We start from the raw sequence: 20,359 nt of genomic DNA, 5'->3' as shown, positions 1-20,359 counted from the left end.
GGCAGCCCTTTCCACGTGGCTGGGAGTGGGAGGGAGGAGGGGGTGGAGTTGGGGCGGGGGTGGGGAAATGGGTGGGGCCAGGGCCCGTGGAGGGTCCTCTTTTTTTATTTGCTAGATATGGTAACCCTACTCCCATCAAAACATGTGAGGTCACAGGTACACATTGCTTCCCAGCTGCTATAGTTCATGTATTGCTTGTAAGCATCTCAGACTGACACTGAGCTTGGGAATACCTCAGACTGCTTCTGCTGAGCTTAGTGCTGTAACTGTTGTGGGTCTGAGAAGCATCCCACAGATGGGAGGAAGAGAAAGAACTGAAGGAAGAGTTCTAACTGTCCAAATGCATGCATATTTCTGTGCTGAAGTGTAATGTCTGTAGAATTCAACTCACAAAAACTGTTCCCTTCACAAACAAGCTGCCAAGGAAAGTTTTCCACACTGGAGTACTGTATTTGAAACTCTTCCATGCTGGCTTCAGTGACAGCAATAGACACATGACTATGAATGCGATTAATTTTTTTCTATGATTCTTTAATAACTATCCTGTGCATGAAGGTCTCTCCACAGCTACTCGCATGCCAGTGTGGAAATCTTTGTAAATGAGAGAGGGCCAAGGAATACTAGAGAGTTTTCAACTGGGCAAAAGGGCTAATTTTTGACAAGTTGTATCTTCAAAACTACTTCATGAAATTACTTTAGATTGAAAGGGAGGGGGGGGTTGGAAGGAGGACATTGTGCTCCATTCTAAGAGGAATAATATTTTGAGGCAACTTTTTTCCTGTCTTGCCTTTGGTAGGGTGAGGTTTGTGAGAATGTCAAGCTCAGAATGGAGCCCTGGTTGCAACCTTAACTATGGACAGACTACTGTCAATTTATAACACTGACAAACTCATTAAGCTTAGAGAATTTACATCTCAAAATTAGCATGCCATGATATCTGCAGAGACTGAAATGTATCAAGTCTGGTCACATACAGAACACTCACTTACCCTACTGTAACTGTGTCACTGAGATGTAGTCAGCATATGTGTGCATGAGTCTCATGCAAGCAAGACAGGAATATTTTGAATAGTAGTGTCCATTGAGGCCATTCCTGCACCCTATTCTTTCTTGTGCTCCCGTGCGAGAGCACAGTGGAGTGGCCACAGCCCTTCCTCAGTTCCCTTGCAAGCCAAAGCCTGTGTTACTGAGGGACTCAAAGTCAGGGATGTTGGGCCAGTCAGGGGATTCACATGGAGAACATCTCAAAGACTATCACAGTTACTGTAGAGTAATAGTTCTCTTTTCAATTGCATGTCAGTATGGATCTCATTATGGGTCACTGGAGAGCAGCATTCCCTCAGGATGGTGGGAGCAAGGAGTTTCAACTGTACAAGCTGAACAGGACTGTAGCATTCCTCTCCCAGAGTTGGGATCTGACCTAGAACCAAAAGCCAAGATGTGACAAATACGACAATCTCCTGGATAAACCTGACCAAAGTAGGTTTAAATACCTTTGGGGGCTATGGTATTAAAAATGCAATGGTCCATGTATTATTGTAGAATTGTGTGTAACCTACTTTAGGAGATGACTAAAGTAAATGTTGGGAAGAGTTAGGAACTTCAAAGGACTTTTCAAAACCACGTGAACTTTTAAAATTAAATGGGTTTCCCAGGAAGTCTCTAGGAAGGGGTATGCCAACATAACCCCTCCAGTTAGTCAAGAACTCAGCCACATGAAACTTTACACTGGGGAACAGACTCCTTGTCTGGCTGGTTACCTAGTCACAGTCTCTTCAATGACCCCAAACTGGATAAAGGGCTCACTCAGATTCAGGAGGCTTCTTGTTCTGAAGAAAGGGTGTTATGAACTTGAAACCACAGGGAAACCCCTGGGTGGGATTTGAAGGACTGCTCACCTGCCAAAGCCCATGGTGGAATCTTGGTGATCTCTGGTAAGCTTATTAGCATGTGTGTAGGTTCTTTTACTGCTTCTCTGTATTGCTTTTACCTTAAGAATAAAACATTCTTGCTTAGAAACAGCTGTTGGTAGATTAACTGTGGTAATTAACTGTTAGCTGTCTCTGAAGAGAAGGCAAAATAAGGCTGCTTAAATAGCATGCCTTTTTCTGGGGCAGTGTAGTGAGGGAACTGTTCAGCCTTGAAATATCCTGATCATAAGAGAGGGAGAAGCCTAGAGTGGTTGCCCTTGCGGGACCATAAAGGGGGAATACAAGTGCAGTTGCCCTGAACTGTGACACAATGCATAGTGTAACAGCGGTCAGTGGGTTAACTCCATGTTGCTGCCTTACAAATTAAGGAACGGCCTTTTGAAAAACTTCATTACTAGGGTGAGAAAGACTGAGCATGACCACACACTCAGATAGCAAGCTGAGATTGCGGCAAGACTGCCACATGGGTCAATGCTAAAGATTGGAACTTTTTGCTCCAGAGAGGGTTTGAGTGCAGAATCATTGCTAGACACCGTCCTCCTGCAGGAGAACAGAAGCCTGCTTTATGTCTTTCCACTGAATCCCAGGATCAAGAGCCATGATCATTCTCATAGCTCCAAGGCCAAGACAGTTCTGACTGACAGACTTATTACAGATAGTCATTCAGCTGCCAATCCAGTTCTCAGACACCTGGACCTGATCTCACAGATACTCCATCGAGAGCCAAAGTGTCTGCACCAGACATGTGGCTGCTGGCTTGTTGTGTACCACGGACAGGGATGGCTCCTTACAGGTCCAGGAAACCCTGGTACAGAGCAGGAAGATGTCTACCATGAAAATGTATTCTACAAAGGTTCTCTATCTGGGCAGCCATGCACAGTCTAGACCCTATCCAGGCCTTGATACCACAGACTACTTACTGCACTTAAAACAGATCACATTTCATTCATCTACAGTGGGATCCACACCAGCATACTCTAAGCAGTAGAAATATTTTCTTTGTACCCACAAGGGTTCAAATAATCTTAAGTACCAGTCTTTAAAAGCTGATGAGACTGAAGAAGTGCTAGTGTTAGGCACTGTCTCAGTCAGACCTCTGAATACTTTGTCCTGGCATATTTGACCACAGGCATTATTGTCTTGGTAGAACACCACACGGGAGACATAGTTCAGAGACTTCTGTAATACCCAACATTATTTCTTGTGCTCAAGGTCAAATTTCTTACCTATAATGCCTGGGATTGGTGGACCCCTTTGCCTCAGATTTTTCCCAACCAAATCAAGGCCTTGGCTACACTTAAGGTTGGTGGCATATGTAGGTTGCTTAGGGATGTGGGAAAAAAAAAAAAAAAAAAAAAAAAAAATCACATCCCAACCAACAGAGCTATGCTGACAAAAGCCCTAGTGTAGATGCTGTTATACCAGCAAGACTTAACTTGCCAGCATAATTTAGGCCTTGGTCTGCACTTCAAAATTAGATCAACGTAGCTATGTCAATCAGGACTGTGAAAAAATTCGCATCCTGACTGCTACAGTTAGGTTGACCTAACCCCCACTGTAGATGCAGCTAACGGAAGAATTTTTCTGTCAACCTTGCTCTCGCCTCAAAGGGGTGGATTAACTACATCAACAAAAAACAATTCCATCAATTTAGGAGTGTCTACACTACAAGCACTGCAGCTATGCCACGGTAATGTAGATATAGCCTTATTTCATTCGGGGAGCTGGGATAAACTATGATGGCAAAAGCACTTACTTGCATACGTTACATCCCCACTAGGAGGATTAGCCAGTATAGCTATACCAGCAAATCCCTTCTAGTCAGACAGTTAGTATTACAAATAGGAATGAGATGGTAAGGGCAAGAGAAACAGATGGGAGGAAGAGAAAGAACTGAAGGAAGAGTTTTAACTGTCCAAATGCATGCATATTTCTGTGCTGAAGTGTAATGTCTGTAGGATTCAACTATTTTAACTTTGTGTTCTACAGGCACTACCTTTATGATAGTAAAAAAAAAAATTAAGATATATTGGCAAGATTAGAAAACTACTTGGTTCTGTTAACAGTGTATTTTTCCAATGAGGAATGGCACTTATGCACAAGGTCACATACTAAATATTACAGCTTTAAAAGACAGAAAAAGTAGCTGCTGTGCATGCTTAAAAAAAGCTCTCTGCTTCCCCCAAGCACACGCATGATTTAAGGAACAGTGTTTTCTTTTAAAAAAAAAAAAATGTCTTTAAACATTCGGGTTCCAGTCATGAGAGATTTTCAGCCTTGTCCACACTGGGGAGTTTCACACAGGTGTAGCTGTACCAATGTAAAGAGTGACTTGCACCAGGGTGGTTTACACTAGTGCCTGTCACCGTTTACATTAGTTTTATCAGAACAAGTACAAAAACCTTAGTGCAAAGGTTGGTATTTGGTCACATGGAGCTGGCTTTCCTTGTTTCCAGCTGCCAAGGGCAGCTAGAACTACTATTTAGATTGTAAGCACTCTGAGGCCAGGAGCACCCTTTACTATGTGCCCGTACCATTTAGGAAAGTATTAACTACTTGTATCGCAATAGTGCCTAATACTATTTCTGAGTGTAAATAACTGCTGTAGTTGCCACAGGGATACTGTTTGATGGAGAAAGATCATGTCCATGAGACTATTCATGCCCTACCTCCAATCGACCCATCATGCCAGCCTTTATCACCCACTAATTAAATTGTCTCATCGTTTTCTTGTACTTCCCCATATCTCTGTAACCATCTGTTGCCTCTCTTGTACTTTGATTGTAAACTCTCTGGGGCAGGAACATTCCTTTTGTTCTGTATTTGTACAGCACCTAGCACAAGGGGTCCTGGTCCAGAACAGATTCCTAGCCTCTACGATAATACAAATAAAATTAAATGAGACGTTTGAGGCTCTCTGATCTAGTAACTCTTACTCCAGTGCTTAAGCTAAGAACTCCCAAGTTCCACATTGCCCCATCCCTGGCTTAGAACCTCTCTTCTCTGCCATCTCATCTGCTAGCAGCCAGTCATTCCTGTTCAAATGCTTCACCTCACAAACCCCAAATCAAAATCAACAGTATTTAAAAAAAAAAAAAAAAATTGGAGCTAGTAAGACGTGCTGTTTCACAACATGAATATTACCTCCCTCCCAAATTTGAGGATTAGTGTTCTAGAAGCACTCTGTGGCTAGAGAGTGCTATACATGTACTATTTATTGAGAGAGAAAAAGGATCTAGTAATTTTATTTGATCTCTAAATTGATGAAGACCGACAAATAAGCCATTTAAACAAAGCTAGTTTAAGATTCAGATTTCCTAGCTGCTGTCCCTGTATGTACATAGGTTTTGTAGCTATGTAGACCTAAGACAACATAGAAATAGCAGGAGTTGCTATGCTATAGGAACAAGGAGAGTGTACACACAGATCTCACCTGAAACCTGAAGTGGTGCATTAGAAAGATTTTAAACAGCTGCTACACAAACACCACATTGTTGATTAAAAGTCCAAAAGGCGAGAGAAACATACTGGAGAGTGCTGACACCCCAACCCAATAAACACAGCATCAAAGAAGAGATAACAATACAAGTTCTGTCAGCATTTGTAAACAAACATTCCTCACAGGACCAAAACCAGAAAGGACCCCCCCCACACCCTCCCTAGGTTAAAACGGTTTTCCTGGAGTCTGACCATGCTCCATGGGAGGGAGATAGGGATGCAGCAGCTCGCTGGATTTAAAAGACCCCCTGCTGGAGGCACAAACACAGTGAGTGATGTTTATAGCTGTCAGTCCCCTGGGGAGAAGCAGGAAACTCTTTATGACCCCCAAAGTATTTGTTTCTCCATCAGTTCCCCAGCCCAGCTTGGGATTCTCAAGGGCAGCAACAAAAAAATGTTTCACTTTGCTCAAATTAGTTTTGACTGGTCCCTGGGTTCCTAAGGTGATAAATTAACACCTCATTAACAAGTCCATTATTAGGGGAAATTCAAATAAGCTGAATTTAATGCTAATTGAATGTTTTCAAATTCAGCCTGCACAAGGACTTTTTATTCCCCTTTCAACTGCAATAGCAGCCACTGCTTCCGTTTGAACTATATAGAAATTGCCCAAGTCTTGACGTTGCAAACAAGGTACAAATAGAGATTACAAACATGGGGCTGGAAGCCACTTACATTCAGTGCCAAGTATCGCTTTCGGGGCTGCTCCTTAGGTTGTACTTTGCATTATTACACCAGTGTGTGCACATGTAGGTCTCACCTCTGCTAAGAAAAATTTGCTCTTTTTTAAATTAAAGAGACAGCTATCTTGTAAAAACCTAATGGAGACCAGGCACAGGGTAGTTTTATCTTGATTTAGTTAGTCTGAGGCTACTTCTTCACTGCAAAAAAGGGTACAATTTTACAGCGAGATAGTTTACTCAAGATAGCTGTGTCATGTAAATTGCTGATGGAAACAAGGCACTGTGGCTTCTACATTGACGTAGGTAGGTGAGGTCAACTTAAAGTAGGCGGTATAGGGTTGACCTTGACTAGGTACACTGGGATAAAGGCTACCTGTGCCCTGCCTTCATTAGAATTTTAGAGGTCAGACTCCTCAAGTTTGTTTCTGAGTTTCATTTTCCTGTTCTAATGCAACTAGCTCAAGACTGCTGCGTTTGGGCTCAGGAACAGAGGAAGGATTAAATTAAAACTGTTTACACAGATTTCTATTTATGATTGATCTTAAATACAGGGTCTAATATTGGTTGAACTTTCCAGTTAAGATGGCTCTTGAGATGGGACTTGTCCACCACATCAACTTTTGCAATATCTTTATTTTGATCATGAGCTCTTGAAGAGGGAGAGTCTTACTACACATATGTACAGTGCACAGCACAATGGAAACCATCCATAAATTAAATGTCAGGATGCTTCCATAATACAAACGAACTCAGAAAGGAAAATAAGTGGCAGCCTTGAACAAGCTCACCCCACAATCTAAGCTCCACCCAAAGCATGATGCCATTTAGATTATATCGATCTTCAGAGTATCATCTGCATGCTTTGAACAGCAATGAAATAGTTACCAGTGTTGACTTTAACTGTGCAATCTAAGCATACCAGTGTAACACCCACTGAGATGTAAGGGACCAGTTGACACTCTGAGGGTTACTACTGTACCAATTTACTCTTGGTTCATATTCAAGACATTCCTCACAGTCACCAGGGAAGAAATTTGGTTCTTTTTTGAAAAAAGACTAACCTAACATTCTGCTCAATGACAGGGCAGACAACAGAAGAAGGTTTAGTTCACCCAACTGTCCTGATTCAACCCCTCCTTAACACCGTCCACAAAGGTGATCACACTTCTGTGAAATAAGGGGCTGAGTGAGATTTGCTCCCCGCATGCCTCAAGTCAGTCCTGCTTACTGACAACCACTCCCTTCACTCCTGTCAGCCCCGTGAAGACAACACTGCTGGGGTAAACAAGCTGAATTCTACTCTGCCTGCGCATCATCAGCACTAGCCAAATTCCAAATGCCCTTTCTATATTGCTGGCTCTTATGCAAGAGGCAGAACGGACCCAGCTGGATTCTCAGATCCCGGAGTAAATTTGTAGCACCGACAAACTTTTGACTCTGAAACTGAGCCAACTGGTTCTGCAAAAGTTACAGAGGGTAAATACTTATTAATTTATTAGATTATCATCATGGACAACAAAAGAGCACCCATTCAATACTCTGGTAGCCCTTGACAATAACAAACACCCTAAACCGACCCATCAAATCCCTAGATCAATTCAAAGAACCCAGACACAGAATAAACAAGAATTAACCAGTCTCACACAATCCCCAGTCCCATATGACTATGATCCATCCCCAGTCCCATATCATGACAGTCCATCCCTACTCAATCCCCATCTCATTGTGGCTGAATGGGAGGATCTTTAAGGGTCCATCCTTCTGAATGGCGCTACTGCTGCCAGTAGTCAGGCCAGGAGCCCAGAGTTAATGCTTATCCCAAATCCCTCTCCTCACCCTTAGTACAGAGCTCACCATGTTAATTTTCAACCCTAACCTAGTCTTTGAAAAGAAAGCATTTACTATTTCTGAGCACAGAGCACAGGAAAGAGCAACAGCCATCAAATCTAGAGAGGGCATCACCAAGTCAAGCAGATGCATCTGAGTTCGGAACTACTCAAGCATGCCCACTGGGAGGAAACCAAATCCTGAAGTGACCATCTTACTGATTTCTCTTCTTGACTCTCCACTCTCACTTGACTGAATAAAAGAAAAATATCAGCAGTTAAATAGCAACAGTCAGAGCTTTTGAAAAGATTTTTAAAAATTTACTATTAAAAGTTTTTTTTTTTTTTTTTTTTTTTTTTTTTTTAAAAGAGGGGCAGGGTGTCTCTCTGGGATTTCCATTTCTAGTAATATTTTGTATCTATATATGACAAGTATTTGGGCAGACTCGCTTCATGCCCATTTAATACACATTCTCAGTTTGTAAACTAGCTCTCTTGCTAACAGAAATTCTCGCTGGTTTTCCCTATACTTTGATTCTATCACCATTCAGTTGAGATCTGTTTGTAAAGCTCTTCACTGCAGAATCACAAGATCCAGAAATTGCCCGCTCCGTCATCCAGCTTAGCATGAATATTACACAGGCCCTTCACTACACCATTGCCATGAATATCTTTTGTATCCTGTATTTGCAACTTTAAAAGGACAGAACCTCAATTTCCTCCCACAAAGCCTTTTCTATTTCCTAAATATCTTTGAGAAGATGTTTTCCCTTAATATCTACCTTAAACTTCTCCTCCCATAGCTTCATTTCACTGCTCTTTGCTAGGTTCTTTATGGTTACGATCTAGGCAATCATTCACAACTAGTTTCAGCAGACTTGAATTTAACAAGGCTCAGTGAATTATTTCATATATTGGAGCCTCATATTATCTGGAAAAACAAAGATTCACGCATTGTTCAGCCCCAAAGATTGCAAAAATCACAATTTGTACCAGACTTCATTTATAGGGACCATTTCACCCGACACAGAAAGGCAGGCTCTTACGAGTTGTGAATTCAACAGACATTCTATGCTAATGACACTGAATGTTATTAATCCTCTGTTTTAGAATACTAACATTCAGTGGAGACTGCAAGAGCAATGGAAAAAGGTAGTGCACACAGCTATCCTGCAGGAATCTAGCCAGGATTAGCCTCCTTACTATTGCAAAGATGCCACTGGATGCTTAAGGGCCAAGGGTCTGTTTTATGTCTAATCTGAAGGACACTTCTGGTAGCACAATGCCCTCTAGCACAGGCACTGGAATACTTACTGACTCAGGGTGAAGAGAGTCCCTAGCACCACACTACAGCACTAGGGTCAGTAAGAGAAGGAAGAGCACCTCTAATGAGTTATCCACACCACTTTCTACAGTACCTAGGTTTTTCTGCAAGCTGCCACATCCAATTAGTGAGCATTCACAACACTGCTGAGCACCAGGATCAGACACTATCAGAGTCCACATGAAAGCTAACCAAGTGGATTGCTTTACTGATTAACATGAGCAAACTGAGAATCCTTAATCTACATGTCAAATTTTTTTTTGGTGGGACAAGACAGCTTGCGACAGCTGGACAATTTTTACTATAGAAACTATCCCACAACACACCCTCCAATCACTTTCAAAATCTCCCCTCCTGGATTTCACAACTACACCTCTACCCCGATATAACATGACCCGATATAACATGAATTCGGATATAACGCGGTAAAGCAGTGCTCCGGGGGGACGGGGCTGCGCACTCCAGCGGATCAAAGCAAGTTCGATATAGCGCGGTTTCACCTATAATCTGTTAAGATTTTTTGGCTCCCGAGGACAGCGTTCTATCGGGGTAGAGGTGTACTTGTTCCACCCTATCTCCATTCACTCCTGTAAGGCTGGCCTCCTTCCAGTCCTCTGAAGTTAGCAGTCCTTTCATTTGTGCAGCAACAATTTGTCAGCCTTGCAAAGTTTGTCACCCTAGGCACATTGTCTATTCTCCCATTCCTACCATGGTGATGAAGGATGACAAAAGCTAGAGGTTTATACTGAAAATTCTACTTGTCCAGGGCAATAATTTTTAACTCACCTCCCCTGAAGCCACTCAACTGCTTCCTCTATGTCCTACCCTAAAGCTTGGCTTCACTAGCCTCAGATCAACACACTATAGAAAGCATTTTGTCATCTTTCATAACCAGGAGGCTCCTTAAAAATATGGGGAAGTTCATGTTTTATAGAAATTAAATTTCAAATGCAAAAATGTTTAATTTCCTTTATCTGAGGTCTTCAGAACCATGCAGAAAGACACGGCTAGACAGATGTCCATTTTTCTTTTGGGGAGGGACCCTCAAAGAGGGAGAAAAAGACAGGAGGATGTTGAACTGTTAAAACATGCTCACATCTGCAGCACTCGCCATTTATGCTTCCTCCGATGGGGACTCTGAATCTAGAAACCATCTCATTCCCCCTTCACTTTTTTATAATCATACAGCCGAATACCACAAGAGAATGAATGCCCATACAAGCTGCAGTTAGAGGCTCTGTTCCTAGAAGATGGCATGTCCCACATATTTCAGATGTTCCCTTCTTAGTTCCTGTTACTTTTGTGGAAACATTCAAAGGCTCCAGAAAGCAAACTCGTATGATCCATTTCAAGACTACAAGACTGTTGCTTTAGTTACAAGTAAAGTAAATAGAAGTGGTGGACTCTCAGGTTTGCAGGATAGGGACCCAAGACTGCATTGCTACAGAGAAGGACTTTGAGGAGCACCTACTAAGAGCAGCAATAGAAATGGCAGCAGCTGCCCAAGGACAGAAACATGGCTCAGCCATCACTTAGACCAGGCTTTCTCTCTCTGAGGCCCCCCTCGACATGCTATAAAAACTCCAGGGCCCAGCCCAGGGAGGGGGGCACGCCCTCGGGGGAGGGGCCTTGGGCATAGGTGCAGTTTGACTTCTGTTTTGGGGGATGGGAAAGGGCCAGCAAGGCTCAAGCTACCTCTGCATGGTGGGGTCCAGGGAGGGAGTGCCACCTCCACCCCCTGACTCACCTCAGCAGGCCACCCAGCCTGTGAGGGGGAGGGGAAGAGGGGAAAAACAAAACCAAAAATTATAACTCAAAGGTGGGGGGCTTAGCTCAAAAAGTCTGAAAACAGCTTAGGGTGCAGGGAGGGGGGTGGCTAGGGACTATGCGGGCAGGAGGGTAGCTCAGGTGCAGGAAGGGGGTTAGCTGGGGCTGTGCACAGGCAGGAGGGTGATTAGGGGCAGTGTGCAGGCAGGGGGGTAGCTCAGGGTGCAGGCAGGGGGGTATTAGGGGCTGTGTGCTGGGAGGGCTCTGCCAACCACAGAGCCAGGTCTCCCCAACCGTATGGCTCTTACCAGTAACCTCTGCTAGTGAAGAGATGGTTGGGAGCTGAGGAGCAGCTTCAACCCGGAGAGGAGGGAACGCTGTGGCTGCCTGCTCCATGGCACCAGCCAGAGCAGCAGCTACTCAGCACTGCCCTGCCCACCTCTGGCTTCCCGCCTCTGATCTGGCCTGGGGGCAGGTAGAGGAGATGGGTGGGGGTGGGAGGTGTGGAGCTGCCCCTGGGACTGCTGTGCTCTTGTGCTGCAGTTTGGTGGCGGTGGGGAAAAGGAATGCCCTCCATGTGCCCAACTCTGCCCATGGGCTCAGGGCTTCTGCCCCACAGGGAGCACCAGGGCTTGGGGATTCAGCCCATGCCGTCTGGCTTCAGTTCCATGCGGGGTGCTAGGGCTCAGGCTCTAGGTTTCAGCCGCAGCCCCCTTTAAAGGGTTCACGGACCCCCATTTGAGAACTGCTGACTTAGACAGCTGGAATGGCCACGTTTTCTAGTCTACCCCTCCAGGACACAGTCACTTCCACTGGCGCATGATGTTTTTAAAGCCATATGGGCTGGTTTGGACAGCACCATGTGGGCACCTATTATGAATGTCAGCAGATAATAGCCAGCACTGACAGATTAGTTTAAACAGACAATGAGAAGTAAAAAGTAAAGCTGCTATCCTAATCTAGGCTACATATTCATGTGCTGTCACCTAACTAAATCTATTCAGCCTGCATTCGCCTCCTGCTTGAGCTCTGCAAATGGCCATGCTGGTTTCCATGTGTATTTTATCTAGGCTGCCTGCTTACTAACATCCTGTTAGCTAGTGACAGCCTGCTGGAAAGACCTCAAAGGGAACATTTACTCCAACTGCACAACTGACTTTAGATTGTAGTAGCAGCAATATATTGTGTTGCAAGTTTGGAGACCTCTGCCTCCCCCCCGGGCTGATACCTCATGAAATTGAGAAATACTTTTGTGAAGAAAATTCTGCTTCTTTCTTAGCTATCTCCTCCCATTCTATCCAGCAGGGAATAATCCATAAAAATGACAGACTTTATGTTGCTCAGAGCCCAGAGCCAAGAACAAGGAAATCCAACTATCAGTTCCTTCTATGGCTTTGGTGAGGCCATTGCCTGCCTCAGTTTTGCCCATCTGTAAATAAAACTTAATTAGCTGCCTACAGAATGGTCAGAGAATGTTCATATAGCACGATGTATTACTGTTGGTTTCAGAGATGTTCAATAGCACCCCAGTACAGTCCTTAAGCTATCTACCTGTTTCCCTGCCACAGTTCATAGACTCATAGACTTTAAGGTCAGAAGGGACCAGTATGATCATCTAGTCTGACCTCCCGCATGATGCAGGCCACAAAAGCTGACCCACCCCCTTTCCCTTGACTCAGCTGTTGAAGTCCCCAAATCCTGTGATTTAAGGACTTCATGTCGCAGAGAATCCTCCAGCTAGCGACCCCCGCCCCATGTTGCGAAGGAAGGCGAAAAACCTCCAGGGCCTCTGCCAATCTACCCTGGAGGAAAATTCCTTCCCGACCCCAAATATGGCGATCAGTAGAACCCCGAGCATGCAGGCAAGATTCTCCAGCCAGACCCTCATTGACCATTGATACTATTTACCCGCGATAGCACGCTGTTGATTGATTGACTAAAATCACGTTATCCCATCAAACCATTCCCTCCATAAACTTATCAAGCTTAATCTTAAAGCCAGAGAGGTCTTTTGCCCCCACTGTTTCCCTCAGAAGGCTGTTCCAAATTTCACCCCTCTGATGGTTAGAAACCTTCGTCTAATTTCAAGCCTAAACTTCCCCACCGCCACTCATTAGTGCCATTATCTGTATCTTACATAATTTTACTTCCCAAACATTGAACATTATTATCCTGTCCTTAGTCCTTGTGTTCCCAGTGATAGTCAAAGACAGGACAAGATTCCTTAAATTTAACTGAGCAGCAGCTCAGTCTGCACAAAGGAGTTTTAATCAGCTTTCTCCAGGAACAGGACTGCAAAGCAGCAGTGACTTAAAAACAATATATAAAGAAATGCTAATTTCGATCTCGAACTATAGAGTGATTGGCAATTGATACTGCACTGAAAATGAATTGAAAAAGGACCATTTCAAGTACTGTAGTAATCATCCCAGCAAGAATCACCCTGATGTAGTCAAATTGAAATTTTTTTTAACAACTTAATGATATTCTTCCAGGAAAGATGAGCCTGCAGTGATCCATTTAGCCGAGTGTGGATAAAAAGAAAACTTCAGCTTTCCAGGCCGTCAAATCCAGCACCTTTGAATAGCACTAAAATTCACATTAAAGTCTGCCACAATATGACATTTCTTTGAAACCACATACCAAGCTCTCAAAGGCTTAAAACTTTTCTCTGGCAATACAGAAAAGTTACTAAAAATGCCATTTCTCCTAAAAGCCACCTTCAAAAACTGGTAACGTGGGCTCGTCTTAACCATTTACGTGGAACTTCCAATTAGTTACATATTCTTCAGTCCTCACTTGCTTAAACACAGCAGACATTGGAAGTGACCCAACAGAAGCAGTGCCTGAGGTGATCAGTTTGAAATGTTGGCGAATCATAGAATATCAGGGTTGGAAGGGACCTCAGGAGGTCATCTAGTCCAAGCCCCTGCTCAAAGCAGGGCCAATCCCCAGACCAACGATCAGCCAAAGTAGCTCTGATAGTGTCACCTTTAGGAAAGGATACATGACTCATCTCTTTGCCATAGTTGTATCCATCAATAACCGACCGTGTGGTAAACGCCTGTTCTTGGCGAGCTAGAGGGGATTCTAGTGCAGGATACCAGTACTCAAAGCATGGGCTCCAGCCCAAACCCAAACCATCTACCCTGCTATTTTTAGCCCTGCAGCTCAAGCCCCGGGAACATGAGTCAATTGACCCAGACCTCTGAGCCTTGGAACTGCAGGCTTTTCTTTGCAGTGTACCCTTAAAAGCACTCAGATGTGACCACAGGTAACATTGCCTTGGTGACTAGCTACTTTTGCTCCCTGAGCTACCACCACAGCAACAATCAACAGCATTAATTTTACTTTAATATAGTATAAACAAGTTAGATTATTCCAGATTTAAGACAAGGAGAAAAGTTACCTTGAGTTGTGTTCAACGTTCTTTTACTACAGGAGTTCTGTCAAGTCAACTAGTCTGATGGCCTTAATGTTACAGTGTTATTTGCAGTGTCATTGTGGCCTTGTTGGTCCCAGGATTTGAGGCAGACAGGTGGGTGCAGTAATATATTTTATTGGACTAACTTCTGTTGGTGAAAGACAAGCTTTCAAGCTCATCTTGTCTCTTTCACCAACAGAAGTTGGTCCATTAAAGATATTATCTCACCCACCTTTCTCTCACTGTTACAGAGTAAATACAATTCTTCAGTGCATACTACCACCTTGTGGCCAAAAGCTCAAAACACTATGTATCCAATACATTTGTATTAGTTTTAGAATTCAAAAACAAGGTGTTTGGACTGCAAATGATATGTATTCTGAATGAAATAGCGACACCCATCAACTTTTAAAAAAGGCTGATGCACAATGAGCATGCTATATTATAAAAAAACTGCTAGACCAAGCCTCAAGTTCGTTTCGAAACAAGGTCTCAATTTGGGATGATGCAAATTCTAAATACTGTAGTTAACTGGAAATATTTAGCAGCAAACACTGAAAAACTCAACCACTACACCTTCCTCTGAGTGATCCTAGGATCCTAGCAGATCACTCAGAGTAGGGAGATACGATGTGTTTAAGTTTGCATTTTCTTTTTTTGAGAGACAGAGACAGACAGAGACAGACAGACAGAGGTAAATCAATACAGAAGAGAAAATTCAGTACTGTACAAAATGTCAGTTTGCCTTTTAGGTAATATTAACCTGTCCTACCTTTTGCTGGAATTACCTTGCTAAATTACTAGCAGAATAGCATTAGAAAGTAGGGATGTTACAACTAATCAGTGAATAACTATCTTATTGCTTCAGGAATTAGGTTTAACAAAAATGCATGCTAACATATCTGGCAGCAAGCACAGTTACCAGTGCCACTGTTATAAAAAGGTTCAAGTTCCAGCAGTCATAGACCCCCATTCCAGGATTGGAAGCATTTACCAAATAGAAAAGACTTACCAAAAGTTGTGCCATCTTCACCCATAATGCACTTCATGGAGGTGAGGATTTGCTCCATAACAGGTGGTGACAGTGACGTGGCATACACTGCACTATGAGAATGGGTACGGAGGTAGTCAATCAGCTCCTGACAAAATGAACACAGGAGGCCTTCAGATACCACCCTCAGTCAGAGCTTAAAGAAATAGGCTCCAGTGGCACCATGACCACCCTACAAATGGGTAGCACCACACGTTTAAACACACATTCTCCACAAGTCACCTAGAAAAGGCGGGGAAGCTCGTAAAAAGCTGCTTACGCCATTTGTAATTAACACCTACTATAACTGTAGGGGATGAAACATTCCTGTGCACTATACTTTGTATCCCAAGGCAGGATGATGGTCGATGTGTTTAGAGAGCAATCATTCTGTCATGGGAAAATACAAATCAATCCTCTCATTCTTGTGTGGTGGTGAGTAGGCTCTGCAGATGGCTATGTATCATGTTTGATACAAATCATTGCTAAGCATGTCACTGAACAAGGCATATAAAGGTCACAAGGGATTTCTGCTAAGTGCACTATAGATAAAGGCAGCAGGTGTAACTTAAGAATTAGCAAGAACTTCAGAGAGCCACTCCCTTTCTATTACCCACTCCTCCCTTCTGTACTTGAATATAGTTTTTGCTACAGGATGGAAGCAAGCCATGTGGATGACAAGGGGCACCACACCCTGGAATAGTTACTTATCACTCATTGTATAATAAAACTATTCCACAACCCCCAGAAATGAGAAGCACTACAGTAAAACACCACAGCACATGGTGGGACAAATTCTGGCCTCCGCTATGAAAAAAGCAATAGGACTGCACAATGGTAAACAGGCGCAGAAATTTCTCTCAACATATATTACTCAAGTTCTATTACAATTATGCTGTTTTTGTCCCCTCGTAGCACCAGAGGACTTTAGAGCAGTGATTCTCAACCTGAGGTCCATAGACGCCTGGGGGTCTGCAGACTATATCTAAGGGGTCTGCGAAAGGCTGTCATTCCCATAGAACAGTGGTTTTCAACCTGTGGTTACAGCCCTGCAAATCTGCGGATATCTGCTTTATAGCCATGGACCAATATTTTGAGCATCAGATGCAGATACAAATTTTGTATCCACGCAGGGCTCTACCCATGGGCCAGGGACCCTTGGAAGTCTGCACACAACATTTAAGATTTCCAAAGGGGTCTGGCACCTCCATTCTACATTTTTTAGGGGTCCACAAACAAAAAAAGGTTGAGAACCACTGTTCTAGAGCAGGGCTTCCCAAGAGGTGTTAGACGTCCCCCCGGGAGGAGAGAGAAAGGACTATGGAAAGAAAAAAGATGCCTGAGAGCAGATGACATAGCATACAGTGTTGCGCCATAGAACTTAATTAGGAGCTAGGAAACCCTTGCCTTCAGAGTTCTCACTGCTAGCTTCATTAACAGGTAGCAATTAAAAAATCCCTACCTTAAAGCACTGAGTAGCTATTAACAGAAGAATTGCACAACCTCTCCTCCCGCAGTCTCAGCAGCTTTAACTTAACACTCTTTCTAGGGAATTAGGAGTTCTTAGGGGAACTTTTTCCTGGATTCAACTCATCCACATTGGACAGAATTCCACATAACTGAACTGCACATCAATGTTTAGTTCCTAGTGTACCAGGTAAACTCAAGAAACAAGCAACAGAGGGTGCCACAGGACCCTGTGGCACCTTTAAGACTAACAGGACCCTGTGGCACCTTTAAGACTAACAGAAGTATGGGGAGCATATGCTCCCCATACTTCTGTTAGTCTTAAAGGTGCCACAGGACCCTCTGGTGCTTTTTACAGATTCAGACTAACACGGCTACCCCTCTGATCAAGAAACAAGCTAACTCTGAAATTAGCAAGGCCTCTAGCAATGTATCCTGGTACAGAACCTGGTAAGGCCCTAACTATCTACTACCCAAATAATAGTTTCCACTTTTTAATCTTCAAAAGCCCAAATGAACAGCTTGCTTCCTCCCATGTCTCCCCACCACCTCTTTACCTTCTTGCCTCCGATGTATCCTCCAGCAGCTCCAAAGCTCTTGGTGAACGTTCCCATCATAACATCAACATCCTCAGGGTTAAGTCCAAAATACTCCACCACACCCCGGCCAGTGAGACCCAGGGCACCTATACTGTGAGCCTCGTCCAGGTACAGGTATGACTTGTACTTCTTCTTGAGGGCAATCACTTCAGGCAGGCGGACTATGGAACCCTCCATGCTGTAGAAATAAAACAGAGATCAAATCATGTTAGATTCAGCTTTAAGGGGTTTTTATAGTTGGGGTTCTGTCTGGCGATTCTAAACTGGCTTCTGTGACAATATAAGTGTAATATAATATTTCATTGGAAGGTGACAGGGCCAGAAAGAGTTAATTAACTCAGAATGACCTGGGCCATGTCTGAACTTTAGAGACTGGTTAGGAAGATATGTAAATGAATAGAGCTTTGAAATGCAGGGTAGGTGTTTTCTCAGGTCTTGTGATGTAAGCAAACAAATCTTGTCTATTGCTATAGCTTTGATTCAAAGATCAAAAAAGGAATATTAACATTTAGGACTGGGGTCGGCAACCTACGGCACACGTGCCAAACACGGCACGTGAGCCGATTTTGAGTGGCACGCAGCTCCCTGCCACGGTCCTGGCCCCCAGCCCCACTCAGCATCCCCACCCACCCCTGCGGGGGCAGGAGGCAGAAGCTTGGTTCTGCGGCAGCCAAGCTTCCCCCCTCCCACGCTTCTTCCCCCAGCATGGTGCTTTCCTGCCCCTCCTCCTCTCCGTCCCTGTGCCAATCAGCTGATGGCCTTAGCGAGGGTGAGGGGGAAGAGCGGCAGTGTGCACACAGCTCCGTAGAGGAGGCAGAGAGAGGTAGGGATGGAGCCTGGGGGAAGGGGGTGGAATAGGGCATATCCCTTCCAGCCCCCTGCCATGAGCCGCTCAGCACCCCCATGAGCCGAGCACCCCATCCCTCTGCCCTGACCCCCCCAACACACACCCCAGCCTTCTGCCCTGCCCCCCGCCCCCCCCCCCCCGCAGCCCTCTGCCCTGACCCCTGAAACACCCTCCCCCAGGTCTGGGGTCCCAGCCACAGGCCCTACTCAGCCCACTGCAGGCTTAGGTGAATAGAACCCCAGGCTGGCAGCAAGCTGAGCAGGCTGGTGGCGTAAGATCAGCATTTTAATTTAATTTTAAATGACACTTCTTAAACATTTTGAAAACCTTGTTTACTTTACACAGAATACAATATAGACTTATAGAAAGAGACCTTCTAAAATGTTAAAATGTATTATCGGCACGCGAAACCTTAAATTAGAGTCAATAAATGAAGACTCGGCATACCACTTCTGAAAGGTTGCCTACCCCTGATTTAGGAAGATACTTGAGTGAAATAGTATTATTGTCTATATGTCTCTTTGAATGTTGTGGTAACCTGTATCTGAACTGTTTAATGGATAAATTACCCTGTGCTAATTGCCAGGATGTTTGGGAGAAGGAGAGTTAAGCCTATTGTTTTCTCAGGCCAAAAGGCTGCTGGAAATGTATAAGAACCCTGGGACATGATCCTGCTTCATCTCAGATCTGCTTTGGGTTTCAAGAGGGGAAAACCTTAAGCCACAAGGATTGAGATCCCCAGTCATTGACTGGAGCCACCCTGAATATGGACATTTGACTATAACCTATGGACTATTTCTAAAAGGACTTTTGGCAACTACAAGCTCACCTCCGCTGTGTATCTGAACCTCAAGAATTGAATTCAAGTCTATGTATATTGATCTTTTAACCAACACTCTCTTTTTTCTTTTTTAATAAATTTTAGTTTAGTTAATAAAAATTAACTATAAGTGTGTATTTTGGGTAAGATCTAAGTGATAATTGGACCTGGGTATGTGGCTGATCCTTTGGGATTGGAAGAACCTTTTCTTTTATATGATGAGATAAGATTTTTCAGTAATCATCATCATCATATCTGACAGGTGTGTCTGGATGGAGGCCTGAGGCTGGGTACTTTAAGGGAACTGCGTTGTTTGGACTTCTGAGTAACCAGTGAGGTACTATAGAAGCTGTTTTGTGCTGGCTTGAAAAATCTAAGTATTGAAATATCCACCAGCCTTTGGGGTCTGTCTGCCCCGTTTTGTTTGCAGTTCACCTTGATTGAGTGACCTTAGCTGGCTCCCACAGACAGCACTGTCACAGCTTCCTACTCTCCTTCTCTTTACTTTCTTTTAGCAGTTACATAACTATCATGGAAGCATTATCTACAGACCATAATACCTCTATGGAAAGATTTCTTTTACAGGTGTTTATGTTTAAAAAACAAGATTTGTTGCATTCAGTGTCCAAATTTCCTTATTCTGAAAGTCAGCATCACAAGTTAAACAGATTAAGTTGCAGCAAGAATGACAGAGCAATCCAATGCATTTTGTAATGCGTTTCCATCTACAACAGATACTGCTTCTCTGCCTCACAAACCTCAGTGTCCTATGCTGCTACCAGTTAACTTGACATTGTTGGTCTCCTAAATGACACCAACTGGCCTGAGCCATGCCTTCCAACAGCAGCTCAAGACCACCTGATCCTTAAGTCATGAACCAGGTGCAAGGACAACTGATCTCCCATTTATATCTCTTACACAACCTCAGAGAAGTCATGAGATCTGCACATATTGCCATCTATTCCCATTAGCATGATCAATAACAGACCACTAGAGAAGGGAATTGGACTAGAGGGTAATAAACACAGTCTAAAACCTCAGCTCTAGAGCTTAGCAAGTTTGATGTAAATAATTTGTTTACATTAGTTAGCATTTGTGCTGTATTTAGGAGATGGGAAGCTTTCCATCAGTACCAGCTGTTAT

General features: G+C 43.7%; 1 protein-coding gene across 2 annotated transcripts in view; it reads right to left on the bottom strand.

Annotated features, from left to right (window-relative positions):
• Positions 1–20,359, bottom strand: part of SPTLC2 (serine palmitoyltransferase long chain base subunit 2) — a 119,338-nt gene that overhangs the window by 48,164 nt on the left and 50,815 nt on the right. For both annotated transcript variants that reach the window (XM_034768416.1, XM_034768415.1), the window contains exons 8-9: positions 17,508–17,727; positions 15,466–15,592 (exon numbers count right to left, since the gene is read on the bottom strand). In XM_034768416.1, the coding sequence (XP_034624307.1) occupies positions 15,466–15,592; positions 17,508–17,727 (347 nt within the window). The remainder of the gene's footprint in view (positions 1–15,465; positions 15,593–17,507; positions 17,728–20,359) is intronic.

This window comes from Trachemys scripta, chromosome 4, assembly GCF_013100865.1.
Source record: "Trachemys scripta elegans isolate TJP31775 chromosome 4, CAS_Tse_1.0, whole genome shotgun sequence".
NCBI classification, from domain to species: Eukaryota; Metazoa; Chordata; order Testudines; family Emydidae; genus Trachemys; species Trachemys scripta.
Note: the sequence above shows the minus strand (reverse complement) of the source record. Positions and strands in the feature narration are given on the sequence as shown.